We start from the raw sequence: 24,117 nt of genomic DNA on the forward strand, positions 1-24,117 counted from the left end.
TTCCGAGCTCCAGGCGCTATCATGTCGAGAGCCCTTTCTGCAGTTCACTGAGGCAGGAGTGTCTATTTGCACAGTGCCTTCCTTCCTGCCCAAGATTGGTCCTCGCTTCCATGTGAATCAGCAGCTCTGTCTACCCTCCTTTCGTAGGGAGGACCCCCCAGAGGAGTACTCTGCTCTCAGATATTTAGATGTGAGACGAGTCATCATCAGATACTTGGAAGTGACCAATGATTCCGGAAGTCGGATCATTTGTTTGTGCTGTTCGCAGGTCCTCGTAAGGGTCTGCAGGCTGCCAAGCCTACAGTGGCACGATGGGTCAAGCCGTTGCAGCGGCTTATGTGGCCGCAGGGAAGCTGCCGCCTATCCAGCTGAAGGCTCACTCCTCTAGAGCACAGGCGGCCTCGATGGCAGAGGCCGAGTCCGTCTCCTTGGAAGAGATTTGTAGGGCGGCAACTTGGGCATCGGCTCATACCTTCTCCAGACATTACCGCTTGACTGGCTGCTCGGGCGGAGGCCCGGTTTGGAGCTTCAGTGTTGCGGTCAGGGATTTCTGTGTCCCACCCTGGGTGAGTACTGCTTCGGTACATCCCACCAGTCTATGGATTGATCAGCATGATGATATGGAAGGTAAAATTATGTATCATACCTGATAATTTTCTTTCCATTAATCATAGCTGATCAATCCATAGCCCCTCCCAGATATCTGTACTGTTTATATTCTGGTTGCATTTCAGGTTCAAGTTTAGTCTTCAGTTCCTGTTCAGGAGGACTTCGTGTTCAAGTTTTTTCAATTGGATTCTTCAGGAGTTGAGACGATTTTGTGTTACAGTGAGCTGCTGCATTCCTCTTCCCTCCGTTTTACGGGGCTGGATTGAGACCTAAATTCTGCCGGTGCTCCCTCCCGCTTCGTGCGGCTGTAGGACAGCTTTGTACCCCTCCCGCTTCGGCGGTGTTAGGGTCAGTCAGCTCCTCCCGCGGTTGCGGTTGCAGGATAAGCCAGATCCCCCCGCATCGGCGGGGTGGTGTCCTTCCCCCGCTCCGCGGGGATGAGCTGGACGGATTCCCCTCCCCCGTTTCGGCAGTGGTGAGCTGGGCAGAGTGTCCCTTTGTGGGTGTAATTCTCTAAGTGCTGAGTCCTGCGGATGGAGCTTTGATATCGACATACTAAGGAGTTTCCGGCAGCACATGACCACATATAGGGAGGCAAATGGATTGCTCTCTATCTCCACCTGCTGGTAGATGGACACAACCACCAGTCTATGGATTGATCAGCTATGATTAATGGAAAGAAAATTATCAGGTATGATACATAATTTTACCTTTGATACTGGAACAGTAGTTAAACAGGTACCACTTACACTTGCATCTGAAAATACAGTGACAAAACTTTGTAAAATAACTGAGCACAATTCATTTAATTAAATATTATGGGCCCTTTTACTAAGTTGTTGGAAAAAGGGCCCTGCGGCAGGGGCCCTTTTCCCCATACACCAGGGCCCTTTTTATCATATCCAAAAAATGGCCATGCGGTGAGGAGCGCTTACCGCCACTCATTGAGGTGGATGTTAAGGGCTTTTGCGGTAAACGGGCAACGTGCAGCAGTGCTCAATTACCACCTTGATAATGCACTATAGAAAAAATCAATTCCACAAATGGCATGTGCTCCAGCTGGAACTACTGCCAGCGGCCGCATCGGGCCGGCGGTAGTTCCGGATTAACAAGTGATAAGCCCATGTTGGACTTACCACTGCTTTGTGAAAGACCCCTTATGTTTGTTGTATCTTGCCATCCTGATTTTTGTCTATAAGTAGAGAAATTCTGACAGAAAGAAAGACCTATGCGATTGATCACATGAACATGTATATTAGAAGAACACATTGCTCTAAATGGACAGAAAATCACTTGTGTGTATAATACATATAAGTTTCTTAAATTTGTATATCCTGCATTGAACAAATTCAACACACAGCATATCAAATTTGTCATTAACCAATTGTGTTGCTATTTATATAAATATCTGTTTGTGTGGGAAGGACAAATTATGGCAATTGTTTGAATTGGCCAACATCTTGCAGAGGTAAACTCTTGCCCAGAAAAATCATAATCTAATTCTAGCCTCTCATGACTCCTGAATCCAGTCTTCAGCTTCCGCCTATCTCCGTCCTTCTAGATATGAATGAATGAATATACACAAGATATATTTTCATGCATGTAATCAACAAGTGGCACTTAGCTTAAACACTAGACCTGCTGGCAATACTTGGAAGTGGATTACAGAACCATTGCCCTAGTGCAGTGATGGCGAACCTATGGCACTCGTGCCAGAGAGGGCACGCAGAGCCCTCTCCTTTGGCACATGCGCCGTCGCTGGTCCGCCCACTCTCCCTCCCTCCGAGCACCAGGCCGTCCACCCGCCCTCCCTCCCAGCATCATGGCCCCCCCTCCGAAATTTAAAAGGCATACCTCGGGGTTAAGGTGGCGTCAGCAGCGTAAAGCGTGTTCTTTGCTCGGCGCGCCTTCGGCCTTCTCTTCTGTCTCTCAAGCTCTGGTCCCGCCCTCATAGGCGGGACCAGAGCTTGAAAGACAGAAGGGAAGGCCGAAGGTGCGCCGAGCAAAGAAACACGCTTTTCGCTGCCGACGCCACCTTAACCCCGAGGTACGCCCTTTAAATTTCAGAGGAGGAGGGGGGGCCCTGGTGCTGGGAGGGCGAGTGGGCGGCCTGATGCTTGGTTGGTTGGAGGGTGGGTGGGCGGCCTGGTGCTGGGTGGGAGGGAGGCCTGGTGCTGGGTGCTGCTGGGTGGGAGGGAGGCCTGATGCTCGGTGGGAGGTAGGGAGGCAGGCCTGGTGCTGGGAGGGAGGGCAGGGGGGAGAGGAGGGTGGCTGGACATGGGTGGCTGGAGGGGAGGGCAGGGGGAGAGGAGGGTGGCTGGAGGATAGGGCAGGGGGGAGAGGAGGGTGGCTGGACATGGGTGGCTGGAGGGGAGAGTAGGGTGGCTGGACATTTGTGGCTGGAGGGGAGAGGAGGGTTGCTGGACATGGATAGAGGGCAAGAAATGAAGAAGAAAGGAGGAAAGTAAAGAAATAAATGGAAAGGAAGCCCTGGAAACGGAGTTAAGAGAACAGATAGAGAGCAGCAGAATCAGAGACTAGGACCAATATGGATGGAAAAACAAAATCACCAGACAACAAAGGTAGAAAAAATCATTTTATTTTCATTTTAGTGTTTGGAATATGTCTAATTTGAGAATTTACATCTGCTGTCTTATTTTGCCCTGGGTATACTGGAGCTGTAATAGCTTACAGAAATGATTTATAATGAAAAAAAAATCGTTATTTTTTCTCCTATACTAGTATAATATTTTCAATGATGTCTGTTTATATGCGCCATGGCTGGTGTACTACTACTACTACTATTTAGCAATTTTATAGCGCTACAAGGCGTACGCAGCGCTGCACAAACATAGAAGAAAGACAGTCCCTGCTCAAAGAGCTTACAATCTAATAGACAAAAAATAAAATAAGCAAATCAAATCAATTAATGTGTACAGGAAGGAGGAGAGGAGGGTAGGTGGAGGCGAGTGGTTACGAGTCAAAAGCAATGTTAAAGAGGTGGGCTTTCAGTCTAGATTTAAAGGTAGCCAAAGATGGGGCAAGACGTAGGGGCTCAGGAAGTTTATTCCAGGCGTAGGGTGCAGCAAGACAGAAGGAGCGAAGTCTGGAGTTGGCAGTAGTGGAGAAGGGAACAGATAAGAAGGATTTATCCATGGAGCGGAGTGCAGGGGAAGGGGTGTAGGGAAGGACGAGTGTGGAGAGATACTGGGGAGCAGCAGAGTGAGTACATTTATAGGTTAGTAGAAGAAGTTTGAACAGGATGCGAAAACGGATAGGGAGCCAGTGAAGCGACTTGAGGAGAGGGGTAGTATGAGTAAAGCGACCCTGGCGGAAGACAAGATGGGCAGCAGAGTTTTGAACCGATTGGAGAGGGGAGAGGTGACTAAGTGGGAGGCCAGCAAGAAGCAGATTGCAGTAGTCTAAACGAGAGGTGACAAGGGTGTGGATAAGGGTTTTGGTAGAGTGCTCAGAAAAAAAGGGGCGGATTTTACGGATGTTGTAAAGAAAGAAATGACAGGTCTTGGCGATCTGCTGGATATGAGCAGAGAAGGAAAGAGAAGAGTCAAAGATGACCCCAAGGTTTCGAGCTGAGGAGACAGGGAGAATGAGAGGGGTGTGGCTATCATAGGAGTGGAGTCATATGTGGTGACCCCGCCCATAATGAGTACCGGCACTTTGCGATAAATAATTAGATTTTGGGTTGCTGTTTGGGCACTTGGTCTCTGAAAGGTTCGCCATCACTGCCCTAGTGTATACCAGTTCCCTTTTATTGCTGTACAGGTAACTGTTTAAAATACTGCTTCAATTGTATCTATTTATTTATTTTGTTACTACTACTACTTATCATTTCTATACATTGTATCCCACATTTTCCCACCTATTTGCAGGCTCAATGTGGAAAGGGATTTCCTGTGCTGGCATATAATGTCTTTTGTAATGTGTAGGTTCACCATCAGACATATGAGGACATTGAGAAGCATGGTAAATATGATGTCCTGTATTCTACCAGACACTTTGGAGGAATGGTGTGGTACCTGGCAAACAGGAAGAGAATTGATGGATTACTAATTGACATGCTCCAGAGAAACATGTAAGCGCTGATAACCCATACTTTTTATTAGAACATATATTTTTATAGAAATATGCACTGGATAGCTCATCCATTTGAGAAATCCTAATGGTCAATATCATATGAGCATAATTATTTTGAAACCCTGCAGAGAAAATACTAGTAGTGAAAACTTTGATGTTCTTTTTTAATTTAGCTCTTTGTTCTGGTAGACTATACATGTAGCAGGTAGAGGTTTATGTGCTGGTTTTATAAACGACCTCCTAGCTGTGTTATATCAGTTTGGTTCAGAATCGGGTAAAGTGTGATATACTCAGTAGGCAACTTTGGAAAGGCTTCCTGAAGACAGGGCCATTGTTTAATATAAGACCTGTGCACCCCCAAATATTACTGAAATAAAACTTGATAAATCTAGTGATTTTTTTTTCTTTAATTTTTATTTTTTTCCTCTGTTTATATTCCATTTTACCAATCCTGAGGGATTGGGTTTACAACATGTAATAGAAATTACTTGGAGAGACACTTGAGCCCATCTGGACTTTGTGCAGTACAGATTCCGGCCTTCCAATAATATGGAGCTTCCTTTTTTGCAGGGAAAATAGTTTTATAGAGTAACGCTTCTAAGTGGTAGATCTCTCAATCTACAGAGCATGACTGTAGAAATCCTTGTACTTTTGTGTTCCTCTCTCATCTATTGCTTGTTCTGTTTCACTTTTATTGTTATGAAAGGTAAGGGAATGCAGAGAGAAGCTTGGCCACCTTATTTTGAGGTCTTCAGACTTAACTGTTCAATGTCGGTGATATCACTTTACCAGTAGCTGAAAGACTTAATTGAATAACAGGAATAGAAAGACAATTAGCAATTCCAGTTTTGATGTGACATTTTATCTAGAAAATCTTGAAAACGGATATACTTTACTTTATTAATTTGAAATACCACTCTTCATACCAGATGCCTAAGTAATGCATAAATATATATATTTTTAAAAATCCAGCATAAAACAAAGTACAAGAACCACCCCCTCCTACTCCCCCGACTACTGATAACCTACTGAGAAAGACAATATTGAAGCAGTGCTGTTTTAGAAGATGATTATGCAAGAAGCTGCTGGAACATTTGCCTGCTGAGAAACACTACTCCTCTTTCACAGGACTTTCTAGAGCAGAGGTGTCCAACCTCAGCCCTTGCCAGGTCGGGTTTTCAGGATTTCCCCAGTGAATATGCATGAAATCTATTTGTATACAGTGGAAATATGGCATGCAAATAGATCTCATGCATATTCATTAGTGTATTCCTGAAAACCCGGCTGGATTGCAGCCCTCGATGACTGAGGTTGGACAACCCTGTTCTAGAATAAATGCACAGCAAATGCTTACCACATATAAGTTAGGTCAAAAAGGAGCAGTGAAATGGAGAAAATTGCAGGGGAAAGGTGACACATTGTTAAATGCTCAGCTAAAATGTATGTAACAAAACAAAAATGGTAGGGCCTTTCACTTGGCTAAAACAGCCCCTACTCTTTTATGATTTTGAGGCACGTGTTTACTGAAAGCAGAAATACAGAACATAAGACAAATTAATAGCAAGTTGCTACAAAAAGTAAAGTAGTAATTTGCCCTGAAGGTACAGCAATCATAAGATTTCACAATCACAAAATTAGCACGGAGAAAACATTGCAGAGCCTCTATAGCTAAGGTAAATATTTTACACTAGTAAAAAAGGCCCGTTTCTGCCGCTGATGAAATGGGCCCTAGCCGGCACCGGACTCCCTTCCCCTCCCCTTACGCTTGTCTCCCTGGTGGTCTAGAGGTACCTGTTCGGTTGGAGCAGGAAAGAAAGAGTCCCGTCTTTCCTGTCCGTAGCGGTGCTGCTAGCTTCCTTGCTACATCGTGTGGGAGTCCGGCTCTCGGCGTTTCAAAATGGCCGCCGAGAGTTGAGGTCTCGCGAGGCAGCGTCAACTCTCGGCGGCCATTTTGATTCGCTGAGAGCCGGACTCAGACACGATGCAGCCGGGCAGCTAGCAGCAGCGCTCCGGGGAGGAAAGCGGGGGTTCCTTCGTTCCTTCCTGAGCGAACCGGTACTGCTAGACCACCAGGGATAGTGGCGTAAGGGGATGGGAGGTGACGGGGGGAGGGAAGGCGATGAGGGGAAGAGTGTGGTACCGGGGGCGGGCCATTACCTTGAAAGGAGCGGGACGATGTGGTGAAAGGGGCCGGGGTGATGTAGACGTCGTCGTTTGCGGCTGGGATTTGTTGGAAGGGGAGGAGTGCGTTGATTTGCCTTGTTTTCGTGTTCCGCCCTCGACGTCATCACGTGTGACGCGAGGGCGGGGCATGCAGACATGGTGAGTGTTGTGACTTCACCACCATGAAGTTACGAACTGGTGTGTGAGTGCCTGCAGTGACGTCAGTGTCCTCAGAACGTTGAGGGTGCGTTTTATTATAGTAGATAAGTACATAAGCATTGCCATACTGGGAAAGACCAAAGGTCCATCAAGCCCAGCATCCTGTTTCCAATAGTAGCCAATCCAGGTCACAAATACCTGGCAAGATCCCAAAAAAGTACAAAACATTCTATACTGCTACTCCCAGAAATAGTGGATTCTCCCCAAGTCCATTTAATAATGGTCTATGGACTTTTTCTTTAGGACTTTTTCTTTATAACCTCATGGGCTATATAAATTTATGGTGTATGGTTTACTTGACGTTGCTACTCACCGAGGAAAGGCGGTATATAAAATAGTTTTGTAAAACAATTCAAAAAAGCAAGGAAAAGAACACCATTAAATAAAAGGGGGGGGGGGGGGGGGAGATCAATCATAGGCCATAACAAATCCTCACTAACCTTAATCATTTCAATATTAAGAAATAGTTATATCTTGTTAAATTGTCAGTTGATTTTTCACCGTCTCTTATTAGTGAAATATTAATGTTATAGTGAAGAGTTTTTATGACCTGTGATTATAACTTACAGCCCATGAGGTTATGAAATAATTACTAGAGCTTTAAAAGTTCTGAGGTTTTTTTCTTTTGCTTAGTCTTAGGATTTGCCCTGAAGGTACAAAAATCATTTCTTTGTTTTCTGAGATGATTTGAGCCAGCACTGACCTTATCTCTTGATAGATGAGCCTGATCAGGGATATATATATTAAAAAAAAAACATGAAGGAATCATCCCATGCTAAAACAAGTGTCAGTGGAAATGAATTAGAATGTACTTTTCATTGTTCCAGCAATAAGTTAAATAGATATGGTAAAGCCTTGATTTAGGTAACAAACAGAAGAGGGGGAGATTTGCTTCAACTTGTGCAATACAATAGTAATGAGGAGGCGAATCTGTTCACACAAAATATTGTGCAGAGTACAAGAATTAGGAAGAAGAGGGGAAAGACCTCAGAAAGGTGACACACAGCAAGACTGCTGAAATTGTTTCAAAAAGAGTCGCCATATCTTCTTCAATCATTGGTCTTAAAACCCCCTGCCTACCTTTGTGTAGAAATATTTTTTCAAAATTTTTTTTAAAAAGATATGCTCAATATATTGTGAAAAACTTGTAGAGACTCAGAAAAAGGAAAAAACACTTAGCTGAATAGCAGCGTCTTGAACGGGCATCCCCACCTGACTGACCCGTTTCACCGAGGGACTTCTTCAGGGGATAAGGACGCCGAGCTAGAAGTCACTGCTCCAGTGGATATTTGTTAAGTCATTCAATGCCTGATTGTGCAGCAGCTGTGGTTCGAGCTGCCAGTCGGGCCGATTAAACAAATATCCACTGGAGCAGTGACTTCTAGCTCGGCGTCCTTATCCCCTGAAGAAGCCCCTCGGTGAAACGGGTCAGTCGGGTGGGGATGCCCGTTCAAGACGCTGCTATAAAAAAATAAAAAAAAAATATTTCTACACAAAGGTAGGCGGTTTTAAGACCAATGATTGAAGAAGGTATGGTGACTCTTTTTGAAACAATTTCAGTAGTCTTGCTTTGTGTCACCTTTCTGAGGTCTTTCCCCTCTTCTTCCAAAGCCTTGATTTACCAATATATACTACATTCAGTGAGTAATTAATGGTTTCCAAATCTAACCTTTATGTTATTTCTAGGCTGGATGATGCTGAATGTTTGATTAATCTCTATCACATGTTGCATCCTGAGACTCAGTCTGCTAAAGAAGCCAAAGAGCAGGCAGCTTGTGGTTTAGACCTTATTAAGGTATGCTACCTTTCCCTTAATATTCTAGATTAACAAACTGGATTGGTGTTACTGAGTATGTCATATGTTATGCAAATAGGGGATATCTGCAGATTTCTCACAAAACTACTGCTAGCTTACTTTGCAAAGAGAAAAACTTATGAGATTGTGTGTATCTCTAATAAAAGGGTGGTTTTTGTTTACATTTTATTATTAATCCAAATATATGATTTTTTCCAGATGAGGGGGCCTTTTACCAAACAGCAGTAAAAAGTGGCCTTAGCACACCCTTACATGGGTGTTGCCCACATGCTAAGGCCGCTTTTACGGCTAGGGTCAAATGGCCAATTTTCGTATTTTTCATATTAATTGCCACGTGCTGATTCTCCCATTAGCATGTGGGCTGCTACTGCCACCTATTTTGTAGGCAGTAGCGACTCGCATTCTAAACCTGTGCTAATCAATTAGTGGGCAGCAATGGTGACGTGCTGATTATCGCAGAATATGCCCACTCTGCCCCCAGCGCACATCCCCAGTGCACCCAGTGGCGAGTCATTTTTTTTTCCCTGTGGTAAGCACAGCTGTATACACGTAAGTAATGATAATGTGTACTTATGTATACTGGATGAAAGTGCTCCTGGGTAGGGTTGCGACATACATGCATACTTACGCACACACATTTATGCCCGCCTTGGAGCAGGTATAAATTTGTGAGCATTTTGGATACTATAAAATGGCACACAGTTATAAATTCTCCTTTTGAATGCTGGTTAAGACTGAAAGCATTAAAGACAAGGGTACTGGATACAAAACTGGAAAAAGGCAGGTCAGCTGTTGCAGTAGACACAGTAAAATTAGATAGCATGCTGTGGCTGCCTTTTAATATTGTATTTGTATTTCAATAATAGCGTTGCTGATTTTCATAAGCCGTGGGTGGCTGCTAATGACAAATTGTCTGCACTTTAATCCACATTGATGTATTGTGCTATTAGATTTGCTGTAAAATGATTTTGTCATACAGCTATGCTTGTTTTAGTGTGGACAGAGCCACCGCTCTATTCTTTTAAGGTTTTGCAGTCATGTCTTTGAAATTTACTGTCTTCACCAGACAGTTCCCCCTTAGCCCTACAGAGTACTCTAGTCAAAACTATTTACTGTAACCACTTTCCACTGGAATCATTAAATATACAGGTAATATCTCAGAATTAGTGTGGGTATCAACACTGGCAAAAAGACTTTGATTTACTTTCTCTTTTCCATTTTGTTTGTTGTTGTAAGCATCACTGTTGATAACTTAAGCTCAGTATTTTTCCTCTACCTGCAGATTTTTGTGAAGACTGAAGCACAAAAGGCAGGATACATTGAGCTGGCAGTCCAGGCTTATCAAAATGCATACAGCACTGCTGCTTCCTCCTGAAATCAGATGTCTGAGTCAACTTGTCATAACCTTACATTCATCAATCTTGTTTTGTGTCATTTAGAGAAGAAACGAGAACAAAATCCTGTTTTTCTTCAAAAATGATTCTGACTGAATTAAAAACAACCCAGTGTAATTTCTATCTGGGCTTCCACTAGACTGCAATGCTAGGAATCTTCCTTGACAACGGTCTGGTTTTTGTATGGGGGAAGGAAAGCAGCAATTAACCTTATAAACTTGCCTTCCTTATCTAGATGATCAGTGGCAGCTACAGTCTTTGGCAAACTCACAGTATCTTTGGAACCTGGATGCAGGTACCAGAGCACTAGGTGTTACTGTTGTACAACAACTGATAACCTTCTTCCCAGAGATATGAACACTGCTTCTGTAGCATGTCCGGTCTTGGCTGGCTTAAGGAGCAGAAACTGGACTTGGTTGTATACAGACATCCTGGATGAATTCCCAAGTACACCTCATTCTGTTTTGGTAAATAAAAATATAGTGCAGACTCCCTCATCAAGATCTTGAAGACTGACAGTGGCAGTTTACAGAATTTTACCTTTTTAATGCATTTGGTGATGTTAGGAGCTTAATTATTACATAGGACAGGGAAGGGAAATGCTGTTCTTGAATACCACAAGCCTTCTTTTCAGGAGTACTCAGAGGTGGTATTTGCATCTTAATTATCCTGACAGACTTGTTTAGAATAATCAAGAGCTGGCATTAGAAACACTTTTAGTTTTGTAATAAAATATTGTACCAACATACAAGAATATGTGGGCGCTTTCTGTTGAATGCAAAAGTGGTAGTGAGACCAATTCTGTTCTCTTACTGAAAATAAATGTTTAAATAGTGTTCTGTAACTAGCTGTCTTCTCACTTAATGTTAACCGCAATAGTTAACAGGAGTCAGCAAATGTTTCAGACAAAGTGCAAAAAAAAAAAAAAACTCCTCCACACTCCTGCAAAAGATGTTGGATTTTACAGGTGAGCAGCGGTATACCTTCTAACTTTCAGCTGGGCTTTTGTCATTCTGTGGAGCGTCCTTGTATACACCAGCACATTGCTTTCCTAATACTAGTTCTTAAATGACCCATTCACTGAGTATTTGTAATATTAGTATCAATAACTGTTAAGATAACAGGTCTATGGGATATGAGAGAATCTTGCAAATGCCTTAGTTTTCATAAATCAAGTGCAGAAACCTATGGAGAAAAAGTAAGGCAACAGCTTTTTGTGCTGTACTACTCCCCCCATCCTCTAATTAGGAAAAGAAAATAGACTTGCCATAGATGGGCTTATGCCAGCTTTTTGTGCTATAGACAGAAAAGGAAATCTCATGCAGTAACCTCCCCCCACCAGTGAATTAATATCGCATAACAACTACATTTTAAAAGGAGCCCCCTGGTGAGGGATTAGATATAATCAAAACTATTAAAATACTCTAGTCTAGAGCAGGTGTCGGTATATTAACATGCATCTGGCCTAAAGGTTTTCACTATTTAATTTTTTTTTTTTTTTTTTTGGGGGGGGGGGGGGTAGCGAAGAAGAGGTAATAACAATGTAAGTACTAAATGGTTTAGATCCTCCTTTTGTAAAATGTAGCTCTTTACACAGTACCTTTTTAAATATGTAATAGCCAGTTTTCTGCCTTTTCAAGAGCAATGATATAAGCTGCCTTTTATAAATTGTATGAAATGTGTGTGATAACACCATTTTTGATTTTATCCAATTTTCTTTTGTATTAATATTTTTATTAATAATAAATCATGCATATACAAACCCCAACAAAGTACACTGACATACCTACCATAAACTCCCTAATGAGGAACACACTGTGCCCCTGTCATCTTCAGCAAAACCATCCCCCCAACCACCTTAACCCTCCCACTCAACAGTAGAAAATAAAAGGGTAAGATTGTCCACTTTATGGCTGGCTTATAATGTCCATGTAAGCAATCAGCAAGTATATCCGGTTCTCATAAATAAGCCACTTCACCAACCAATCTGACTGTAGGTCCAGTTGTTTGTTTCCAATGGGCAGTGCTCACACCCTTTGCTGCAGCCAAGCCAATTAAGGCAGACCTGCCATCGATGATGACCTGCTGCATTAGACCCAACGAACAGGCCTGAGCAGTCAGTGGAAACTGTTTACCCAAAATCTTGAACAGGCCCTGAACCACTCAAGTTCAATAATATTGAATTATCTTGCATTCTCGCCAGACATGAAAAAGTACCTTTAGCAGCTAAACACCTCCATCACTTGTCAGTATTCACATTAGGAAACACCTCCATCACTTGTCAGTATTCACATTAGGAAACACCGCCTTCAATTTCACAGGTGTACAATACCAACAAGTAACCACCTTTCAAGCATTCTCTTTAATCAACACACAGAGGCCTTTTGTACCTCTTTAAAACACGTTTCCATTCACTCTGGGTAATCTCCCTGCTCAAATCAGTCACCCAATGAGCCATAAACACCTAAAAAAAAAAAAAAACCTATACACCAATGAGAGGAGTCTAGGCCACTTAGCCAGTGACCTCCATAAATATTCACAGTGGTTGGTGTCATCTGGGTCAGATTTAAGCCACCATGGTCCCAGCATATAATGCTTAACCAGTAAATATATATATTTTAAAAAACATCACCTGTATTTAAACCAAAAGTCCTCTTCAAATCCTCAAAGGGAATAAACTCTCCAACATCCAAAAACAAATAAGCCCCTTCTCCCCCCCCAAAATGCTCCACTTGGAAACAGGTCTCAAAGCAAAGCAGAGCTGGCGGAGAAACTCCAATTCTGAATCCCTAATCTCCCATTCACCTATCTCCACAGCCCCAACGATGCTTCATAAAGGGATTATTAATGCACCTCATACACTGTAAGGGTAGCTGGGACATTCAAAGCAGATTTTAAAGGGGAAAAGTGATCCTAATTACCCCCTTAGCTGGGGACCCCTTCCAGTCTCATATTTGTCTAATTTGGCCCCCCCAACCCTTTCCAAGCCCTACCACCACACCTTTTTAAATCCAATCTAGGTGATCTATCCTCCCTATATAAACCTAGAAAAATCCCTTTGCAGCATCTGTAAAACCCTATCAGGAACAGTTTGAAGAAAAAAAAAAAAAAGGTTGGGAAAGTACATTCATTTTTAAAGCAGCAATCTGTCTGCACCAAGATAACCAAAGAGGCAGCCCTCTTTGCGAATTTTCTGTAAGGGTCCAAAGCAAAGGATCATAATCAAGGGAATAAAGTTACTGAAGATCCTTAGGCAACTAAATACATAATATGAGTTGTCACCCATTTGAAAGGAAAATTACTCTGTAATAAAGCCACTTCCTGAGGGTCAAGGACAATCCCTAAAATCTTTTATCCAGGTTTGCTAAAACCTGCTATTCTCCCAAACACCTGTAATTCCTTTAATATAATAGGAAGAGAAAGATATACGCACCCCACATACATCAAAATGTCATCTGCAAATAATGCCAATTTATGATTGTGTTTCTCACCCAACTGGAAACCCTGAATCTTCAGCTTAGAGCAGATCTGCTGGGCTAAAGGCTCAACAGATAAGGCAAAAGAGGCGAGAGGGAACACCCCTGACACATCCCTTGCTCTATTGCAAATGGGATAGTATATCCCCCCCATTAACCTGCACCTGAGCCATAGGGCTAGTGTAAAGACTACAAATCCAAGTACAAAAATTATCACCCGAACCAACCTTTGCCATAAAAATGCCCTGCAGATGCCATCAAAAGCCGTCTCTGCAGCTAGAGCCAAAAGCAACTGTTTAGACCAGGCCCGCTGTGCCTCCTAAACTACATTTAAAGTTCGGTGAATATTGTCTCCCACCTGCCTTTTTGAAACAAAACCTGCCTGATCTTGATGGATCAACCCTGGTAAAACCAATCCCAATGTGTCCACCATCACCTTAACTAACAGTTTAACATTGTCATTGAGCAATGACACTGGATGATAACTATAATTCGCCAAGTCCTTTCCAGGTTTTAAGAGATCTGTGATTCCCACCTTTCTCATATTAGGGGGGAGGGGGCAACAAATTCCCCTTCAACAATTGATTGCCCACCTGAGTCAAAAAAAACCCAACATCCACCTCCAAATAGGCCATCTAGTCCTGTAGCCTTCCCAGGCTGTAATGCTCGATAGCTTTCCCCACCTCCTCTACCCACAAAGGTGCATTCAATCATTCCCTATCCTCCTCTGAACTGGTAAATCTCCTGCAAATAATCTACCAAATCCGCCTCTTCACAGGGTCGGACTGCTCATACAACTTCGTATAAAATTGTAAAACTTGTGCCTGAATAGAATCATCAGTATAACAAATTCCCACCCGGCCCCTAATCTTCTGTATCAAGTCAGAAGTTCTATGCTCCCTCAATCTAGCCAACTGCATCTCGGATTTATCATCAAATTCAAAGTGATGCCGTTTCAAGCATCACCACATAAAATCCATCTGTTCCAACTGTCATCACCCCAATTCCGCCCTAACAAAATTCAACTCCCTCCACACCCTGACATTCGGATCCCTCTGTTCCAATTGAACAAGCCACTCATGAAGCCTAAGATGTGCCTGCGCTCTCTTTTTTTTCCGACGAGCCCCCCCCCCCCCCCCCCAATCACCAAGTGTCCCCGAACCACTGCCTTAAGAATAGAATACGAGCGGACACTGCCCCGTTATCATTAATCAGAATATAACAAATAACTGTATATCTTCACAAACCTTATGATCTCCAAGCAAATGTTAATTAAGCCTCCAAACTCCCCTGAGAGATGTGTAACCCTCAAGAACCAATTCCACCTACACTAGTGAGTGATCAGAAACATGCATCAGCTCTATATTAGCATCCTTAACTTGTCCCCATAACCTCGCTGACACCATATTAGATCAATCCTAGTATACCTTCCAGTTGAGTGAGAGTAAAAAGTATAACTCTCAGTAGAGGGGTGGTGTAAACTAGAGAATGACATGGAGACAAGGTTTGTCCCCGGGGGTTCTGTCTCCATCCCCTCCCCATCCACATGGGCTCTGTCCTCATCTGCAGAAGCCTTAAATTATGATTTTATATTTACATCATTTTATTAAAATATAAGGAACACTATGCTGTGCAACTATTGTGTACAAGTTACAAATAGAAAACAATAACAACAGCCAGCAGCTTTAATAACCCTCATCACCACCACCCTCTTCCCTTTCAACCTCACTAATAGATGATTTCTATTACCCCAAGGAATCGTAATCCACCCTGCTAAAATGTCCAGGGGTACAAAATACAACCCGTTCTGTGTGCCCTAGAGGGGAGAAATATGCCCTATGAAGCACTAAGATTTTTAAATCTGTGGATGAATAAGAAGTCATCAACAATCTCAGGATTCAGTCTAGCTCTCCTGTCTTCCACAGTACTTCCTGCAATAGAAGATGTCTTCTTAGAAGATGTGCTGGTAGCAGCAAAGTTTACTAGCTGTGGTCAGCATGTTTGCTTGTTTTTCCAAAAAATCAAAATATCATTGTCTGCATCACTCAAACATAAATAACAGTCCAGTTCATTAACAGGCTTCAAAGTAGAAAATGACACAGGGACAAAGTTTATCCCTGTCCCGTCCCCTCACGCTCTGTCCCCGTGCCATTCTCTAGTGTAAACGCCACACATCTAGTAAATCCAGTCATTTATTAGGTGAAAAAGCCTTCCTATGTCTCCAATTTCCCCTACCCCTAGAATTACCTCATACTCCATCTGAAGCCAAGTTAAAATCCCCTCCCAGGATAATTTGCTCCCTCACAAACATCTGTAAAGGTGTTAAAAGCATGGAAAAAGAGCCCTGATTCTGATTGGGAGCATATAAATTTATGATGGTAACAGCATCCTACCAAACACTGCCTCAATGGATCTTTACAACAATCCACCACTTCAAAAGGACAAGTACATTTATTTAATATAACTACCCCCTTCCCTGCCATGGATCCCACATATCTTGAGTGATCAGTGTTCAAGATGTTGATCTCTAGCCCTAAGGTAAGTCTCTTGCAAAAGAATATCATCCCACTACAAATGTTTTAACTTGTACACAATACTCCTCTTTCCCGCATCATGCGAGCAATTAAGTGCTGGGCAGACTTATACGGTCTGTGCCAGAGCCGGTGGTTGGGAGGCGGGGATAGTGCTGGGCAGACTTATACGGTCTGTGCCCTGAAGAGCACAGGTACAAATCAAAGTAGGGTATACACAAAAAAGCAGCAAATATGAGTTATCTTGTTGGGCAGACTGGATGGACCGTGCAGGTCTTTTTCTGCCGTTATCTACTATGTTACTATGTCCCCAAATCCCTCCTATCCCCCACCACAGAACCCCCCCCCCCCATCCCAATGAACCAAGCTGGCTTCAACCCTCCTCTGCCAGCCCACACCTAGAAGGAAGATTTCTCCCCCCCCCCCCCCCCCCCCGGAAAACACACTTTGAGCACTCAAATGCTCAAGCACTCCTAAGCACATTAACCAATTCCATGTGTACTCAAAGGCAGTTCAAGAAAAACAACAAAATCCATCTCGGCAAAAGTCACAGCACTGTAAACAAGAACCCAAATGGGAACAGCCACCGATTATCTACACTTGCCCTCCACTGTAAACAAGAGCCCAAATGGGAACAGCCACCGATATCCACACTTAGCAGTCTGTAAATATTGTGTCACTGGTGCCAACTGTCAGCGGCGTTGCAATGTGACATGTGCCAGCTCTTGATAAAGAGAGACTCTGCAGTTATTTCAAACTAGCTTTTTGCAAGATCTCTTCCTTTAGAGTGTAGTCATGAAAGCAAACCAAAATGTCCCAGGACCCCGAATCCCTGTGCGGATCCACACTCCAATACGCTCTGTCCAGATAAATCTGCAGGGCTTTCATGATGTCCACCCCTTGATCCACAGACTGTGATAAAACTCTGCAGATTGTAGTAACAGTTTTAACACAGTCCTGATACTGCTCCACTTCTGGAATCCCCCAGAACCTCAGATTGAGTCTACAGGATCAATTTTCCAAGTCTTCTATTATATCCAATAATTCTCTATGCACCTGATGGCCCCGGGATCCTGATTTCTCGATAGCTGCGCCCCTCAACCACCTCCTCCCACTCCTCTATGTGCTCCACCATGGTCCCAATCTCGTTCACATCCCTCTGGTGCTCCGTAAGGGCCTTTTGAAGATCACCATGCATTGTATGCATTTCCATTTTTAAGGCTTTAAAACCAGCTTACCACCTCGTTCTTCGTGATCTCCTCATTAGGCCCCGGGTAGCTCGCGGAGTCCTCATCCTCCGACTAACCACCAACCGCTGCCATGTTAGACACATTGTCTCCAGCTCAAAGGTCTTTGAGGCTCCACACCGTTAGGCAAGTATTTAAAGTTTTCTAGGCATTTTCAGATGTTCATCGCTATTATCACCTGAACAATGGTACCGAAAAGCCCTCGTAGAGGAGGCTGGGAAGGGGTGAAACCAGCTTAATATGCACTACTCCCACGGAGATTGAACTAAGCAGCCATACTCTAGCAGTGACTTCACTTCCTCCTCATTCTATCCAATTTTCAGTACATGACTAAAAAGAATGGGGATGGTTTTTGTCCATATAAAGGTGTGTAGACTCGATGTAAACATCCCATAAGTATTGGTTCTTTCCTTTTGCTTGGTACACTTTTTAATGTAATCCTCTCTTTTGCAGTGTGTGTTTAGAGTTTTATAATGACTTTCATCGTTACAGTCAAGGCATAGAATTTTGGGTTGGTGGCTGGAAGATACAGGAAGGAATAATATTATGGAAATTTTCAATCAACAGGATTTGCTTTCTGTTAGAAAACATTAGGTGCCAACATGCAAGCCCTGTTTCTCTTCCAGTCCACTCCAGTAGCATTTATACTTATGTGAGTTTCTGCTAGGTACTTGTGACCTGGATTGGCCACTGTTGGAAACAGGATACTGGGCTACATTTACTATTGGTCTAAGTATGGCTGTTCTTATGTTCTAGTAGTTGGGTAGAGCCATATTAACACCCAAGACTAACCACCAATGAGATTGGCTAGTTGCTAATGCATCTCCCTCCTTCCTGGTTATTCTCAATCAAAGGCAAGGGGCCACAACAGTAGTAGTTCTTGTACAGCATACCACTATCTAATTCTCCTCAAGTGTCTTGTAATCTACCTGTGAGTATAACCATTTCAGAGGTAAATCTTGTGGCACATTTCTTTATAGAAAAAAGTGGTGGAGCTGGTTGAGACAAGGCCAGTAGCTAATTCAAGAATGCATAGAAGATCTGAGGAAGGGATTGTAGATGTGAACAGTTGGTGTGTATAGGCAGATTGGAGTAGCCTAATGGTTAATGCAGTGGTCTGAGAACCAGGGGAAATGGGTTCAATTCCCACTGCAGATCCTTGTGTCTCTGGGCAAGTCACTCAACTTTCCATTGCCCAAAGTAGAAAATAAGTACTTGTATATAATATGTAAAACCACTTTGATTGTAACCACAGAAAGGCAGTATAACAAATCTCATCCCCTTTCCCCTTAACTGGAGCAACTGTAGCCTGAAGTCAACTATTCACACCTTGCGGAGAGAATCACAGTGGGAAACCAACCAGCTCTGCAAGTTCTGAGGCATTTCGCAGACAATCTCCAGAAGCCACTGGTCTGAGGTGATAAGGGCCCACACCTGATAGAACAGGATGAGATGACCTCCAAACTGAACTTCCCTTTTGGAGGCCTACAAAATCTCACTGGGGGCCCCTAGAAGTGGCTGCAAAGAAGGATTTATTTCTTGCTGTTCAGGCCTCTTATGATGCCAAGGCAGAGAAAGCTTTCCTATTCCGCTAATATGAAGCCCAATCTTTAGAATGAACCCAAAAAGGCAGCCTCCAAGATCCACATTTGGTCCTGATCTTGAGAAGGCATTGTGGCCAAATCTCATGCAGGTCCTTAATAAACCTTTTCCAAATAATAATTGCCAAACAAGCAACATCAAATGAGACTTAGGAGGCCACATCTGCCAACCAATGCCACAGCCATCTGTGCTTCAGCTTGGTGAAATTGATGTTCCTGAAGGGATTTAAAGACACTCTTCATATTTCTATGGACTCCAGGACAAATGAAAGTTAAGTTTTTTGGGATTTATTTTCTAAGCTGTGCACAGTATTTTTGAACTTGCATTAGACTTTTTGCTTTGTTAATGCCTTCTTATTTGAAAAATACTCATGGGTTTAGTGGGTTGTGATGGGGCTAGCACTTTAGTATAATACCAGGTTTTTTGAAGAGGTAATTTTTTTTCTCCATAATTGGAGTTGTCTCTTACCACTTATTTTTTCCTGATGTTAGAAAACCAATGATAGTAGCCTATATTGGGGGTTAAGGAGCAATTTAGCACCCCTCCGGGCAGTTGAGGTTTCAGTTTTTAATTTAAATTGTAGTGCAGCCATATTCACGCCTCACTGACAATACATATGTAGGTAAAATTTGACTTGATAATTAGTATTTAGTAATATCTAATCAATGCAACACTAATTCTGATGATCTATTATTACATTGCCATTATGTATGCTTATTGCTACACTTTTCCTGTGGTTAAAGAAACTTACAATCAATTTACACCTATTGCCTGATCTACATTGTTTCAATCTCCATTCAATAATGAAAGAAAGTGTTAACTTCTTCATTAATGAAGCTTGAAGATCAACAAATACCACATACTGGCCCATCATGTAATGTCTCTATACACTTTCAGAGTTTTACAACACTTGAATACGATGACCTGTTAGTAAACAAGTTGTGACAGAAGTTTATTACAGCCATAACGGTTTATTTGTATGTTGACAGCAATGATCTGGCTATACATAATGAACTGAAAATGCTGTCATCTGCTGAAAGACAAAACAAGTATGTACAGGTAGTGGATCCCATTTGCATGTCTCCTCACACATATATTGCATCTTCCAATATTTTAAAAATAAAGCCAGCAATGTAGCTTGTAAACAGTCCATACTGATGCAATGTCCATGGTGGGAGATATAACAATTAAGAACATATTAATCTGAATTCAATAGAAAGTTTGGTCACATAAATTTTTAAAAAGTTCACTCGTCTGAAAGTTCTTCATCAAGATTGATGTCTGAAGTATCAATATCTTCCAGATCCATGTTATCCAAATCTTCCTCCAATTCTAGGAAAGCCTGAAACATAGAATTCATTTCCCTTTCAGTTAAACAGATAAATACAGACAAAAAGGTTTTCTCCACAGATCTGTAGAATTAAATACTCTGCAAAAGGAATTACATACTCTACAAAAGGTTAAAAGCAACAAACTACAAGCTGGGGTACACCAACATAAGTTGTGCCTTCACAGCACGCTGGATATTCCATTGCGCTTGGCATGGAACCCTCTCTGAGGAGAAGCTTGTTGAGAGGCTCCTGTAATGGGGGAGAAGTCAGTTATAGGTGCAGCTCATATCTATCTGACCTAAATATCATACAGCACTTTATCAGTTATTTGCATCTTTCAAGACAGTATAGTTCTGTATGTCTACTAGGAAAACAGTCAACTAAGTTGGCTTCTCACAGGCTAAGTTGAAATATTGCTTTAAAGCAGGGGTTCTCACAGCAGTCCCTGGGGAACACCCAGCCAGTCAGGATTTCAAGATACCTGCGATGAATATGCATGAGATAGATTTGCATACAATATAGGCAGTGCATGCAAATTTATTTCACATACATTCATAGTTGATATCTTGAAAACTAGACAGGCTTGGTGTGTCCTGAAGACAGTTTGAGAACCCCTGCTTTAAAGAATAAAATTCAGTTATAGATAGTGAGGGTGTCAGGGCAAAAATTCAACAGATTTCCTTAGCGTCCCTCCAGACCAACCTAGACGGATATGTTATGAGCTCCTACCAGCAGGCCTATCAGACCAGTCGAGACTGCACAGGCTCACACCTCCACCATCTATTGGGAAACTAAGAAATACTGACTCTGGGAGGGACTGAGTAGCTATAGGCTCCACCAGAATTCTGTAGTTCTCAGTTTCCACCTACCTGCTGGTGGGAAAACATAACCCATCTCTCTAGGCCGGTTTGAAGGGACTAAAGGAAAGCAAATTAGCAGGTAAGGTCTAATTTCTCCTTTTAGTATGTGTCAAGGTGTGAATGCTACGATGCTGTAAAACACAAAGTTAAAATTCCAGTCTTTTAATTGCCCTGAGCCATAGCCAATTGATCGTGACCAGGAAGCAAGGATCTAGTTTAGTGTTATCTAGTACTGTCCAAACACAGTGGTTTAGAAATCTGATGATAATCAATTCATATATCAAACATGCCATTAAAAACTTTAAATATCAGACATGCATTTATTAACCTAGATGTAAGAGCTGAAAAAAAAAAAGTTTCACCTTTTCATCTTTGGTCTCTAGAGGAAACACTGGCCTTGACTGGACTGTTGTAGGGGAAGGGGTAGTAGCTGCTGCTGGTGGCACTGCTTCTTCTTCTTCTGCTTCTTCCTCAAAATGCTTAAGAAAAGGAAAAATGTGAAATGTGAATGCCATGATCCCCAATTGTGGAACTCAATACTGTACAGACTAAGCTTTGCAGTGGTATCACCACACTGACCTGCGCCACTTTAACTTGTACGGGATCAAATCCTTTAGCTTCTTCTAACACATTTCTTTCTTCATTTGGCTACAAGAAAATAAGCTCATTTAGGGTAACAGTTCTGTGAATTACCAATCTGTGTTCAAAAAAATGGCTACATTTGATGTACAATATTAAGGTGAATTTGTTTTACGTTCAAGTAGGTTAGTTTTCAAAAGTATACTATACTATGTTGATTAAGATTCCAATACAAATCAAAGTAGTATTACTTCTATTAGATTTTACATAACAAAAACATTGATAAAGATTGCTTGGTGCCTAAGCTATTTCTTCAGATTACTTACAGTGACAAGTGGGTATTCCCTCGCTGGTCGCAAGGTATTACAGGTTTGGCTTACATACTGCTCAGCCACAAATGCCTCTCTTAACCCTGGGAACAGATTTTCATACTCTGTAGGATCTGCCAAGGAGTCGGCAGCTTTCTGGTTGGTTTTGGAAAGATTTTCTCGCCATAGTTTAACCACCCTGCAAAATTAACAAAACTGTACTAAGCTGAACATTTTTTTTTTTTAATTCTATAATATTCTTCTTAAATTTTAAAAAGCAACCTCATCTCCCTTTTACCTTGAAACCTGATGAGGCAAATATGTGCGAGCCAGGAAGGCAGCTTCTGGCAAACGATCGGTCTTAATCAAAAGCTCCAGGCAACTGTCAAGCCTAAAAGATTGAAGATTAAAGATCAGATAATTTATCCTGTTACAATGAACATATATTTGCATCTATTCATTTAAAAATGCATTTTATTAATTGTCCTGCAATCGCTGTGAAATAAGACTAAAAATGTTAAGTAAGCCAAAAGGTCAATGAGTATATTTAGAATGGATCTAAAGAGGGTATCTGCGATATAAAGAGTAAGAAAGATCAGCTGAGGTCTGTGCCCAATTTCATTCCTGATGCAGTAATGCCAAACTAGATGGATCTTACAGTCCCCACCTGCCATCACAATCTGTTATAACAGTGTTGAGAAAAGTATGTGAACGCCTTAGGATAGTCCGAATTTTACATGATTTATACATTACATTTGATATGGTGCTTCACTTATATAAACATAAGTTGTTCACAATAAAATACATCAACTAACAAATAATTAAAACTAAAATAACATCAAATAAGTAACAAAATAAAAAGAACTCCATTATCAAATAGAAAAGCCTCTCTCATTCATAACAAGATCATTCAAACCATAAATCTTACAAATTTATAGTCAAAACATGATTAAGTTCTAATCTACACACTGTACAAAGTTAACCCTACTGAATAAACAACTGAGACAAAAAAGGAAATAGTTTTGATTATCTATTCAACAATAAGTATCCTTCTGTGAAAATGTATGTCAACCTTGCATTCAGTAACTGGTGGCACCTCCTTTAAGCAGCAATAACTTCAGCTAAAGTTATTGCTTCAACTCTGACATTTGAAGACTTCTTAGCATTAACAGCTCACTTCACTTGTTACCCAAAAGTTAAATTTTTGACTCGCTTTATCCAAAGAACAATATCTCAGAAGTCTTGTCAGTCATTCAGATGTTCTCTGGTGAACTGGAAGTGGGCGGCAATGTTCTTTTTAGTTATGCTTCCATAAACACCATTCCTATTTGGGTTATTCTGATGATTCTCACCCATGAACCCTCATATTAGTGTGAAAGGCCTACAGATCTTTTAAATGTAAGTCTGAGGTTCTTTGCAACTTCATGGATGATTTTCCAGTTTGTCCTTAAATATAAAGCATCTTGGCAGAACAACTTGCTCCTAGGTAGAGTCACTAAGAGGCACATTTTCAAAGCACTTTGGGAGGCTAAGTTCCATACGTTTCTATGGAACTTTGGGAGGCTAAGTGCTTTGAAAATGAGCCTCCATAGTCTTCAAAGTTTTCCATTTGTAGATTGGATGGTATTTATATTTCATACTTCCTTAACATCCCTCTAGATGGGTTATGCATATGCAGTCCTACCAGCAAATAGAGACTGAGAACACACTGAGCTTCAAGTAACTGTATAAGTGGGCTGTGCAGACCCCTGAAAAGTCAGTCTGGTCTCAGTAGATGGTAGCAGTGGTAAGTCTGCAGTCCCACTAATTGTTAGGAGTTTGCTTTAAAAGTATTTAAAAAAAAAAGACCCAAGCAAGAGGGATTTGGCATTTTCCCATTCTTAATTA

At 41.9% G+C, this 24,117-nt stretch overlaps 2 protein-coding genes across 2 annotated transcripts in view; one reads left to right on the forward strand and one right to left on the reverse strand.

The window, feature by feature from the left end:
- MRPS22 (mitochondrial ribosomal protein S22) overlaps window positions 1–11,140 on the forward strand; it is a 42,457-nt gene extending 31,317 nt beyond the window's left edge. Inside the window, exons 6-8 of the mRNA XM_030216865.1 lie at window positions 4,557–4,702; window positions 8,773–8,881; window positions 10,185–11,140. Coding sequence (XP_030072725.1) covers window positions 4,557–4,702; window positions 8,773–8,881; window positions 10,185–10,277 — 348 coding nt within the window. The 3' untranslated portion in view covers window positions 10,278–11,140. The remainder of the gene's footprint in view (window positions 1–4,556; window positions 4,703–8,772; window positions 8,882–10,184) is intronic.
- Window positions 11,141–20,075: 8,935 nt separating this feature from the next.
- Window positions 20,076–24,117, reverse strand: part of COPB2 (coatomer protein complex subunit beta 2) — an 88,971-nt gene continuing 84,929 nt past the window's right edge. The window contains exons 18-22 of the mRNA XM_030216370.1: window positions 22,529–22,621; window positions 22,249–22,429; window positions 21,923–21,991; window positions 21,706–21,822; window positions 20,076–20,494 (exon numbers count right to left, since the gene is read on the reverse strand). Coding sequence (XP_030072230.1) covers window positions 20,399–20,494; window positions 21,706–21,822; window positions 21,923–21,991; window positions 22,249–22,429; window positions 22,529–22,621 — 556 coding nt within the window. The 3' untranslated portion in view covers window positions 20,076–20,398. The remainder of the gene's footprint in view (window positions 20,495–21,705; window positions 21,823–21,922; window positions 21,992–22,248; window positions 22,430–22,528; window positions 22,622–24,117) is intronic.

This window comes from Microcaecilia unicolor, chromosome 10 (genome assembly GCF_901765095.1).
Source record: "Microcaecilia unicolor chromosome 10, aMicUni1.1, whole genome shotgun sequence".
In the NCBI taxonomy this organism is placed as follows: Eukaryota; Metazoa; Chordata; class Amphibia; order Gymnophiona; family Siphonopidae; genus Microcaecilia; species Microcaecilia unicolor.